The 12,378-nt window shown below is 42.3% G+C and overlaps 1 protein-coding gene across 4 annotated transcripts in view; it reads right to left on the reverse strand.

Annotated features, from left to right (window-relative positions):
* CUX1 (cut like homeobox 1) overlaps window positions 1-11,497 on the reverse strand; it is a 1,145,546-nt gene extending 1,134,049 nt beyond the window's left edge. For 2 of the 4 annotated variants that reach the window (XM_069226954.1, XM_069226950.1), the window contains exon 1: window positions 11,332-11,476. In XM_069226954.1, the coding sequence (XP_069083055.1) occupies window positions 11,332-11,394 (63 nt within the window). In that variant the 5' untranslated portion in view covers window positions 11,395-11,476. Of the gene's footprint in view, window positions 1-11,331 lie in introns of all 4 variants that reach the window. The other 2 variants (XM_069226953.1, XM_069226952.1) reach the window with 2 other exon arrangements.
* Between the last annotated feature and the right edge of the window lie 881 nt (window positions 11,498-12,378).

Consider the following 12,378-nt stretch of genomic DNA (forward strand, 5'->3'; position numbering starts at 1 on the left):
ATCTAATGCAGACATGGAGATTTCTAGTGCCAAATTATTTTACTCCCTGGATATTTATACCCCACTCTGCTAAGCAATTGTATGCATGTATGAATAGAGGGTTCCCTTAAACGCCTACTTTTCTGAGTTCACAATTATTGGACAAATTATTAAGTAAATTATTTTACTTTTAGTCCTGTAACTTAGACATGTCAATCACGGGGATACCGTTGCACGCCATATGGCTGTTACATTTTCCCATGCATGTATTCACAAAGTTTTGTCCAATAACACCATACACTTGTTATCAGGCATGCTGCCAGCAATATCATACAGCCGTGCAGGTGCCACAGGACCTCCGACGGCCTGCCTTCGACTTCTTGGGAGCCACATTTTCTATCCCTAGTCAGAAACTCTTCCTATATCACTCATCTTGTATGACGCTTTTAGCTAACTATAAGCTACTATCTAAGATTGGAAAATTTCTTGAGCTGGCTAGGAGTAATTGTTTGCCTCACGGCCACCTTCCTTACAGCTCAAACTTATAATCCTTGTAATTTCTTGGCTTTTCTTACTTCACAGAAGAGATGAGCTTTTGATCAAACCACCTTCATGTCCTGATGGGAACCTTACTCCTGATGGTGACCCCCCCCCACACTCGCTCTCAGATCGAAACACCACACACCATAAGTATTTAGCCCAGACAAGAAGTATCCAGTTTAGACGTGATGGACTTTTGGTAATGGATTTTGGTTCTTTAATTCTCTGTTCGGAGTGGTCTTATGTGACTAATATTGTGTATACACGCATCCATGTACTACAAGAAACTCGCACTGTGTGATCACAAAACACAGAGTATCTTCAATCTGTTCATTTACACAATTTACATTTTTGAATCCGATGCTGTTTGGTCGTTTGAAAAAATGTCACATCATAAATCTTTGCACTACTGATTAGTGTTAAAACTCTTGCATAAACAATGTAAATATATTTTTGAAGGGTAGTGTCAACTGTTGTTGTTCACACTTGGTGAACACATCACATACAACTTAATATGACCCACATACTCGATTTATGAGATGGTAAAAACATATTCCAGCACTGTGAAGCCATCAGATAGTGTCCTGGGAGCAAGGGAAGTTCAATTAATAAACAAGCTGTCCAAAAACAACTATAGACTCCTCCACATATGGCAGAACCTTCACATACCAACATCAGTCTCAATTTTCCAGACTGGTCACCGGCCCTTAAAAAAGTGTTCTGCTTAAATTAACATCAAAATAACAGTAAGTCTATTTCTTTGCAGCAGCTGCATCTGAAACAGCTATAATTTACACTAATACACTCACCTGCACTCAAATTACAGACATTATGATACTTATTGTGCAAGTATGCAGTAGCACAAAGTACAATAAATTGCCACAGTTCTTTCATTATTGCTGTGATTAAGGACATTGAAGCTATAACCCCATGTTCCTGGATCAAACCAGATACAGACCTCTCTTGAAAAACAAGCTATCTTGGAAATCAGCCAAATAGTGAGTGAACCTATGAATTCAGCTTGGTGTTCACATACAATATCAAAACCACTAAAAACTCACAGTATAAGGATGTATATAGTTGGAATATTTTCCAATTACCTTGTTTTCTCAAACATGTCCTACCAAGCAGTATAAAGCAAATTGCAAAAGGCCACTCTATTTCAAATAGATAATACAACAAAATTGACCAGAAAGTATTACTTTGCAGGTCAGGTCCGATTGAGCAGCATGTCACTATGTATTCCAGTGTTGTGCCCCACCCCCCAACTGAAATTACAAAAAAATGGATTGAAATAAATAAAAACTGTAATACAGTCAATGCGGACTGTGTCAAAACTTTTCATCTTTACTTTCCACCATTTGAAATATGGCTAAAAAAACAATAGCAAAGACAAAATATCTCTCATACGCAAGACCTATTGGCTATGCCAATGCTTGTTTTTTGTTCTTGTTGCTGAGAATTAAAAGAACGTTTAATGCCTGATCTTCGCCTCAGGTTCTTACACTGAACTTAGTGTGCATGCACGGCTGTGAGTGAGCAGTACATTTGCATTGGATGATCACGTTGCAAAAGTATGAGGTAAATAGGGAGATAAAAAAAAGCAGTGCATGTAAACTACTCCCTCACCCTTCTTGGATATGGCATGGGCACATGCTACAACTTTAAAAGGTTCTCAGTCGAAGGGCATAGTGGTAGATCATCAGTGGCAAATACAGTTCATCAACCTTTAGGCAAGCCAAAGTGTAGGAATTAACTCCCATCACAATTAGTCAAGGAAGTGGGGCAGAATAGAGGTGTAGTTAGACCCTGTGTCCAGGCCAAGCTATGCAGATGTTTGGTAAAGAAGGACCTCATGTCACATTTTCGATACTACAGTTCTACTTGGCCAGATGTCAGCACACTTGACAGAAAACCAGGTAGAGAGCTGCAGCTCTACATAGATCACTTTGTTGTAAAGAGTTGCAGGTCGCTACATAAAAGTAGCGATCTAGAATGTCTTATAACAATGTGATTGTCGAAAAAGGCTGAGGAGAGAAATTGGTAAGTATGTATGGTTTGTCTTTGCACATATCAAAAGTGCAGCATCTGTTCTTCTGTCATGTTGCTTTCTTATTTACTCTTGCTATGGTAATACCCTCATTCTCTGAGGAAAATATTACATTATGGATATTATTTTCAGTTTTAAATACACCATTACGTATAGTAGTTATGGTTAGGTAAACAACCACAACTTGCTCCTCAGTCGGGTGCGGAATTTCATAAAATATCTACTTGTCCATTGGACAGGTTGCTTCTTAAATCTACTTGTCCTGTAAAAATAAATCTATTTGTCCCTTTGGTGCCATGTAGTGCACAACAAATTATGGCAGCAATCTGGTTATGTAAGAGCTCTCATAATAGCCGCTCTGATTATGCCAGGGCTACTACTATAGTAGGGCTGGAATACTTGAAATTTCAATCCTTACTATAGCAATTTCCTTATTTTGCCACAATTCTGTAGATCTACATACTGGGGCTGGAAGAAGTAATAAGCAATAGTTCCAGGACTGGGATGCCTGTCGGTCTGCAAACCTACTAACTTGCATGTTTATAGGATTTTCACCAGCTCTCCTCTAATCTTTTCCCATAATGAGAAAGGTTGGAAATTTACTCCTGACAATGGCAGAAGTAAAAGTTCTTCCAGGATTGGGAATAAAGTGGCTGGAGGGAAAGTGAACTTGTAAACGCTCAGTAGATTTTCACATGAGCAAATCTACACATGCATATTTGCTCGTGCCAAAATACAGTTCACCAACATTTTCTAGGAGTACAATTTCCTGATCTACTTATGTAAGTTCTTGTGAATTCATGAAAGCCATTAATGCAAAGACATACCAGGGGTGCACTTTTGTGACTTTCTTTAAGAATTGGGTCCCTAATTAGGTCTGCCGTTAAAGATGTTTTTATTAAACTTTTATTTCTCTATCTATTGGCTGGCTTTACTATGAGTGATCTTATTCTGCTCTTCCACGAGGAGCATATTGGCACACAAAGTAGTTTTGTTCAGTGCCAGGAACTACTGTGGCAATCAGTGGCGTAACGAAACTGGAGAGGACCTCCCTGTAAAAAACATGGAGGGGCCCCCCTCCAGACTCACTCAAGGCAGGCGCTGTGCAAGGGGGTGCCTCTTGGAGGGGGGGGGTTGCGGGCCTTTGTTACGCCACTGGTGGCAATGTGAGCTTTGAGACCAAAACTTATTTTTGCCAATGTTTACTACAACGGTGAGTGCCTGGCCGGTCCCACAACAATAAAGGGTTACAGAAGCCATGTCAAAACAAGACATGCATTGATGGAAACAAAAGACTCACAAAAAAATGACGGATTGGTTGGCTTTGCCAGTGCTTGTTTATTTTCATGCTTCCCAAAATCGCGTTGAAAATGGTTACACTGAGTTTCCATTAGGAATATTTTTGGGGAAATACTAGGATGCATCAACACATTTTGCTAAATGGCTTTTCAAAGAAATAGCACTTAAAATTTCATAGTAGCATAACATTTTTTCCTACTTGCATTTTTTTTCTGAACATTTTATTTTGAAAGCAAAGAATCATCACTCTTGCTTATAAGCATCTGCAATGATTTGCATCTAATCAGAGAGCATTCTAGGAGCATTATACTTAGCCTCATATTGTTAAACTTTTTAAACGTGTACATTTTTTTTTTTAGTGGAACCACTGTCAGTAAGTAGTGCAGTGTGACCTTAAAGCATTTATTTACAGCGCTCACGCTAATAATGAAGGCTTCTCATTAATGAACCATAAATACAAGTTTGAACAGCATTAACATTAGCTTAACACACATTACCTCAACTGCAGACAGTTCCCTTCTTTGTAAACTGGCAGCTAAAGGGTTTGTGCTGCAGGGGGGTGGTCTACTTGTCCCAAGGACAAAATAAACATGAAAACTTGTTACCCTTGACCCCAAACAATATGTCCCGGGCATCGGGCGATAGGAATTCCACATCCCTGACTGCAGAGGCTGGTATTGAGGTTCCAATCTTTGGAGCACACTCTGCAAGGGGTGATGGCCTCCGAGGGGGTTTACTACAGGCAGCTGCCTGGAAGAAATTATGAACACAGTAAACTAGCCGACGGATTTGACCTTGAAAAAGTTTAAACGACAATGTGCTTACATAATGCTAAATATTTTAGCTACATTATAAAAAAAAAAAAAAAAAAAAAAACCTCTCGCCTCATCTCCATCAAAGCTAGTTGGGTTGCAAATGTTCGTCATTCAAAAAACTGGGTGGTGATTCTATTAAGTTCGGAAAGCACTCCCCTAAAGCATGGAAAGAAAATTCCTGTATCTCCTTTCTGATTAGCAAGTTCATCATCCACATAGCGGGAATGGAAAAGTCACGTTTCATTTTTTTTTTTAACTGCAGTTTTAATTATGGTCTGGGACCTGCATTTCCCCCTTTGGCTGCAGGCACTGTGACGTCAGAACTCAACTGCAATAAGTTATTTCAGTTACAGGGCTACATCATTTCTTTATTACAGGGGAGTAGGTGTGTCACAAGTCATCTGTAATAAGGAAATTAAATACAGGCTTTTATACAGGGATTACAGGCTCCCACATATTAAACTGCTGTCTGTATTGCTCAAAAATTTGTTAGATGCTATATCCCACTGCCAAGATTGAAATGGATGTAATGATTACAGGTTCGGAGGGCAAACTATAATTACTATTTTCACAGAATTGGATCAGAAGCAGAAATTAGGAAAGTGACTAGAATGCTATGGCGGGCAGACTGGCACAAAGAAAGGAGTAGTACTAGTTCTCCTGTGGGTTTACTTCTTGGGACTGTGGAATCCCGACTGATTTTGCCAACTCTTTTCTTTTAGGCCCCGTGTAAGGTTCTGTTTTTTCTTGGCTGCGACAGTATAAAGAATAAAGTTTTGTACATAGTCCTCGCCTGCATGTCTTTAAAGGAATTGAAACTCTTCTTACAATACCTAGGGCAATGTATACTCCCTCTTATGTCAGGGATCAGACAGAATAACACAAAAATAGGCATACTTTGACATATACCCTTCCATTTTTCCTTAGATCCCTAAAAGGCCTGAGCAGATTTTTCCCAAAGAATAGGCACCGAAAGGATGAGGCCATGCCATAAAACCAATTGGTGAGCACTAGGTGGCCGTTTCGAGTTGCATACAAAAGAAATATATCCTGTGAGAATTTTCGTTTTATTGCCAACTGAAAAGATAAGTTGGGATCTGCCTTCTAACTTTTGAACCGTTTGACAAGCACCAAATTAGACACGCTCTTAGATGTTATACTCTCAAAGCTTCATTTCCCCTAGTTTGGCACACATTGGTCGAAGTTATTAAAGATGCAAATCAGATTTTGCAAAAATATATTTCCTGTGGGCTGACCTGGCTAACTTAATTACAGGCACACCTGTGTGTCTCGTCTTTTTTTCTCTCTCTTTTTTTCTCTCTCTCTCGAAGACTATAAAAACCATACAAGTCAATGCAGATCTAAACTTGTTTAAATATTCTGATAATTGTTATTTGGTATGTTTTAATAATTTAAACCAGTATCTGAACAGGCTGAAGTGGGGCATATTGATCCCTTAATTATTTTGGGTCCGTTTAAAAAGAACTCGCTAAACTGTACAAGTTGGATAAGATTTTGACCTACAATGATGTGGTTTGTTTAGGCTGACTTCATAGATGTGGCTACACTAGATTTAAGAACGGACCAGGAAAGGTTTTTTTTGCAACAACATGTTCAACATAGAAACAAGATATGGAGCAGCAGTCCAAGCTTCCATCACACACTAACCAGGAACAATCCTAGGCAATCCCAGTTCAATCACTCATTACCAGAACTTTAACGCCCATAATCCTAAATTACTTTCAAATTAATGACCCCTCCCCGCTCTCTATTTTTTATTCAATCCTCTCTTGCTCCTAACTACACGACTCTCTGGCCTTGTTATTTCCACTAAGGTCTTCAGCTACTAAATTTCCATTTAGCCAATTAGACACCCAAAACCAGGTACCCAATTACGGACTATTGTTCTGCTGCAATCAAGGGACTACTAAGAATAGAACCATCCTCTCATTACGAGAAAAAATTTCTGATCCCAGAAGGTGTTTATGAAAGGTAATTTCTAATGGTGTGCGCTTTAGACCATGCATCAATTGGTTTGGAGGCATTTCTTTCTTCAAAGTGTAAATTAGAACCTAGAATTGTCACCTGGTTGGTTTGTGAGAATTACTCATTCTATAAAGAACTATGACGAGGAAGTAGGACGCAGAGGCACGTTTTGATGTAGTAGGTTGTATGTGACCTGTTCAGGGACCAACTCATGCTCTGATCACTGTGACACCCAACAGCAGCGGGTCTGTATAACAATCCTATTTTTCTACAAATGGTAACATTATTAATTTGCCTGTAATAACAGCATGACATCACCACTGTAGCAAAACATTACACTTGGCTTGTTGATCTCACAATACCTACTGCAACAGTGTAAGAAGCAACTAGATCATCTATGCCAACTGGCACAAATAAAAGGAGAAGCAGCTTTTCAGTTCCCTTGCTTTCCAATTTCCAAGCAATTCTACCATTAGCTGATAAGTGGACAGACATTTCTGGAATTATCTTTATGTATTGCACTGACTACATTTTCTATAGCATGCACCTGTGCGTTGCCAGATATTCTAAAGGGTTTCAATAATGCTTTCAAAAAATTATAACCAAACAGCAATTGTTTTTACAGTACAAACATTTGCAACCAAAAGACGTAGGAAACCAAGGGTTCAGAAGAGGCTTGTGGGTGTGTAAAAGTCGTATCACACATTATAAGTACTAAATTATACAATACCGTAAGTAAAAGGGGCACGGTTTTCCCTGTAAAATGCACAGCAAGTCAAAAATTGCTGGCTATTTGCTAAAAATTGGAATAGCTGCTATTTATCGCATGTGATAAATTCTGTACCCCAAGGAGTCATTTGTTTTCAGGTTCAATAAGTAACCCTACTCCTCTAACACTGCTTTCAGGGGCATTCCAAGCAGCATCTTTTATTTCGATCACTTTATAAATTAACTCAGCTTTGCTCCTCCAATTGGTCAGAGAGCCCCTAAATCGTTTCAAACAGACTTACAGTTCCTGGTGGTAGGTATTTCAAAATTTGTGTTTTTCAAATACAAAATCTGAAAAAATAAAATTAAAATAAAAAGAAGTCTAATAGTGTTTTTGTTATTATTTAAATCAGAAGTCAACAAACGTGTGCTGAAAAGTGATACCACCAAAACATTAAGTATTCGAAAACTGATGAGAAGGTCCAGATTTCAAGAACGTTAAAGTAGCAGTTAGCAAGTTAGTTTTCAACCCGAGTAATTCACAATTCTGGGACGAGAGAATATGAAATAAAATGGATTACATAGTGGGCAATGGTGCGAACAGCCCCTGACCAAAGAAGGGCAATGGCACTCAGTGACCTTACACTACTGCTAATTTCACGCTCTGCAAACCCATGAAACGCAAACACTTCATTACAGCTCTATCGTCTACTCTAGAGATAGAGTTTGAAAGCCTGAATTCACCATGGATACCTCTTTTCTGACCTACAGATTTAAGATTACAATGTACATTTGACTTCCAACATTTCAGTCAAGAAAGCATATATAAAATGTTTGCCATTGTACAATTAACGTTCAGGTTCGCCTCCGCAAATTATATATTTTAAAAACGGACTTGCTCGAACATAACCAAGTAAACAAAGACCTATGCAATTTCAACAAAGCACCGAAAACCTACATTAACAAAATAAGTGCCCCATTAAAAAAAGTTCACCATCAACCACAAGTTTAGTCAGTAAGGGTTAATCTAAAAAAAAAAAAAAAAACATTTTGTGCATTATATGTCGAACAAATTCTTATAAAACTAGAATTGTGTTTACGATTTCTTATGTACATGTGGCAATTAATAACCAGTATAAAGCCAGGTTGCTCTGTGCGTGGATTACATACAGATCGATTAAAAATTAGCAGAAATAACTAGGAGCGTGTCCTTCCAATATTCCAGAACTGTGTGTTCTATCATAGTATCCCACCTCCTACTAGACCAAAAAAGTCTGGTCGGTTTATTTACAAAACATGCACATACAAATATTAAGCCAATCAATACAAGTATTAAAACGATTATGGATAATTTCAGACTGTGACTTTTCCCAAGAATGGAAAAATATTTTAAGCAAAAATTGTTTCACGGGTCACAAGAGTGCAGTAATAAAACGCAAGGCAGTTCCCAGCCCAAAGTCTTTCTTGTTTTATTAAATTCAGGGCCCTTGCCATAGAACTAAAATCGTAAATGATACATTTGACACAACCAACTTCTTACGAACCAAAATGGCAATTTTAATCTGTGTTCAGATTCACACAAAATAAGAGAAACGGCCCGCGAGGTGCGTTTTAAGAGACGTAGAACCAAGTACAGTTTGCTCTAAAACTGTTCCACTTCATATTTTGAACCAATAGGGAAAAAACGTCCTCAAATAAATGGCAAAGTGAAAACAAAAAGGACAACGGAAAGGTTCCTAAAATTAAACGGTTGATCCCTTTGTGTATGAGGTTCAGCAAACGGCTGTTGGAGGGCATGATTCAGACAAGCTATCCCAACACCTAATGAGCGTTTAAATAAAAAAAAAGTCCGATTCCAAGCGTCCTCGTAAAAGCCGCGAGTCGTGTCAGCGACAAGCGATGATAAACACGTCGCTTTGTGTCCTGGTGCTGCCCCCTGAAGTTTGCGTGAATGTCTATTGATCGGAGTCTGCGCTGCGGCTGCCGTCTGGGGCCGGATTCCCACACTGAGGGCGCATTCCTCAGGGCTGCGAGGACAGTCTGGGCAGGCAGACGGCGGGGAGGGCGGCTTAAACCCTGACACCTGTGTCCAGAGGGGATCCCCACAGACAAGAGGGCGGAGGAAGCGGGGGCTCCCTCTCCACAACAGCAGCCTGAGCCCTGACAATTCAGCAAGCCCCCCCGCCCCATTTTCAAGCGTTGATTGGATGGCAGACTAATCCGGACTCAGAGACATGTCCCACTATGTAGGCCAGCGTCCCCAGTACAGGGCAAAAGGATACCCCATGCCCCAAAAAGAAGCAGGTGGCAGCTTCTACCCACCACCTCGCACAACCCCCAACTAAGAAAACACCCTCAGACCATCCTCCCACCACAGACAGATTCAGTCCACCTTACTACAAAAAAATAAAGCTAAGAAAAAATGACTAGCCTTCTCCGTCCGTCCCCACAAACAAGCTTGGGATGGCAACCTCGTTCTAGTATGTACCTCCGACCCCCCGCCTCAGACCAGCAGCTCTTTGAGCGAATCAAGTTGAAAAACGGCTATTTAAAGGGTCTCGGTAAAATCAATAATGCCACAACGTCCCCCGCGGACATGGCACGGAACTGACCAGCACGAACCACTCCGGACACAGTGACCCAGAAACGATCCCCCACAAACACACTTCCCTATATGACACACTAACAAAGGTCCTGAGGATGCGACGCACAAACTCCGTCGGTGGGGGACACGGGGGGAGGGGGTGCAGGCCACGGTCAAGTGCAACCAGCAGCCGAGGCGGGGGTGACATGCAGCCTCCCTGCCTCAATGGATCGATAGAGAGCCCTACACCTTCTGTATACAACCCCACCCCTGGCAGGGACGGGGTGTCAATACGAAGCCCACGGGGTGCACCGTCCGCCGCCACCAGGAGCCGAGTCAGCCCTGCTCGGCTGCTAGCTGAACCCAGGCCAAGGCCGCCCCCCCCCAGCAAGCAACCCAATACATATCAACGACACCCCCCGCCATCACCCTCCCAAGTGCCCGAGCACCTACTTTCAGCAATCCCCCCCCCCCCTCCATAACAACAGCCACAGGAGACCCCAGAGTGCGACAGGACGCCCTTCTAAAGGAAAAGTAATGAATAACTACAGGAACCCCTTAACCCAGTTCTAGAAGTGTACCCCTGCACCCCCCTCGGCCACAGAGCCCACAACCCCGCCGGGTGCGAGTGCGTCAACCTCCAGAAGACACTGACAGCAGAGCGACTTTTCAAAGCCAAGTACAGCACGAGTCACGAACAAACTTTTTTTTCCCCCACAATAAACGAACGAACTCCATTCATGTCCTTGCAAATTGAAAACCTAATTCTCGTTTTAAAATAATATGTGAAGTGAAAAGAATGTTTAAAACTATCGGATCTTGAATGTAAATAAACACCCCTGCTCCCCCCTCAAAACCGTCTAAAATCCACAAAACATTTCAGCGGGTGATGCAAATACAATAATCCAGAAAGGTAACAGTTCATTTCACAGCATAAACATTTTAAAAAATAAAAATGACGCGCTTCTGCGAGGGGCGGTTGGTCCTCGAAGGCGGCTCCGGCTGACTGGAGGAAGCGGCGGCCGGCAGCGAGGAGAAACAGAGAGAAACAAAATCACCGAAATACACAAAAAAGGCGGAAAATAAGATAAAAGTCCACCAAAAAGACAGGTCACGGAGTGAAAAAGAGAGGGTTTTCGGCTGCTACAGCGGCGCCGAGCCCGGGGAGCGTAGCGCCCGCAGCCCCGGCGCCATCTTGGCTGATCGATGAATTGAACAAAGAGGATCAATTTCTGATAAAACGTTATCAATGAGAGGAGGCCCCGAGCCCAGCACGGGTCTTCCCGCGTCCCACCGAGCCCCGCAGCGGGCCGGCGGGAGCCCCCAGGCCCGGGCGACAAGAAGACAAGGAGAGAGGAAGATAGGCTGACCTGCAGCTGCTGTAAATCAAAGCGCTTCCAATATTGAAACATCGATCCCACATTGGCCGCCATCTTGAGACATATTGAGACGGAGTGAGCGGCTGATAGAGAGGGGCTGGAGTTCAGCGGGAAGGGAGGGAGCAGGCGGGGCGGGGAGGGAAGGCGGAGGGAAGCCAGCAAGACGCGGAGCAGGGACTCCCGCCCAGAGAGCGGAGCGGAGCTCTGGGAAGGCGGCCTGGTTGCGAGCCGCCTGCGCTCGGGCCTAGCGCAGCCGCTGCCTCCTCGCGAGGCCCGCGCCGCGCGCCCTCCATTCCGGACAGGGATCCGCGCGCCGCGCTGTGGCGCAGCTCTCTCAGCCCGCCTGAGTCCGGCGAACGCTCACACGGGCTCACAGTGGCCCGGACGCCGGGTCCCGAAGCCCAATGCCGAGAGGGGCCGCCGAAATGGGCAGTAGCGAAAAATAATAGGAATAAACAACAGAGCGTGGCTCTGGACCAGCTCGGACTTGGGCCGCGCGCGTGAGTATTCATTCAAGCACAACAAATACTGAAATAAAAGCTCGACAGAATATTACACCCAGTGTGTGAAATAATGATGCGCACGACGTTGGCCTGGTGTATGTGAAACGGTTAAACCAGAAACGCACGATTGCGCTAAAAGAAAACAGACACATTTAGTGCCGTTTAACCTACCAATGGCCATATGGGACCACAAATGAGTAAAAAAAGCACTTAATTCACAGGAATGTTAATAAAAAACTATATTGTTTTTGTTAATATTTAATTAATAATTATACCTAGCAGCTTTCTAGAACTCACTCAAAGTGCATTTATATATATATTTTTTTTAAAAGACTAAAATAATATCAAGTGTGGCAGTTTATCTTAATCACACATTCCAGTCTCATAACTTGCATCAGACACAGAGACATGCACAGTGAGGGGAAAATATAAAATTCTGATAAAGTGGTGCCAATGGGTGGAGGCTCAGAGATTTTTTTAAAAATAGTTTTTCCCCCAAATCTATACGTCCCTCAAAACTGCCAGCTCCAAATAG

The sequence above is a fragment of the Pleurodeles waltl genome, chromosome 3_2 (assembly GCF_031143425.1).
Source record: "Pleurodeles waltl isolate 20211129_DDA chromosome 3_2, aPleWal1.hap1.20221129, whole genome shotgun sequence".
In the NCBI taxonomy this organism is placed as follows: Eukaryota; Metazoa; Chordata; class Amphibia; order Caudata; family Salamandridae; genus Pleurodeles; species Pleurodeles waltl.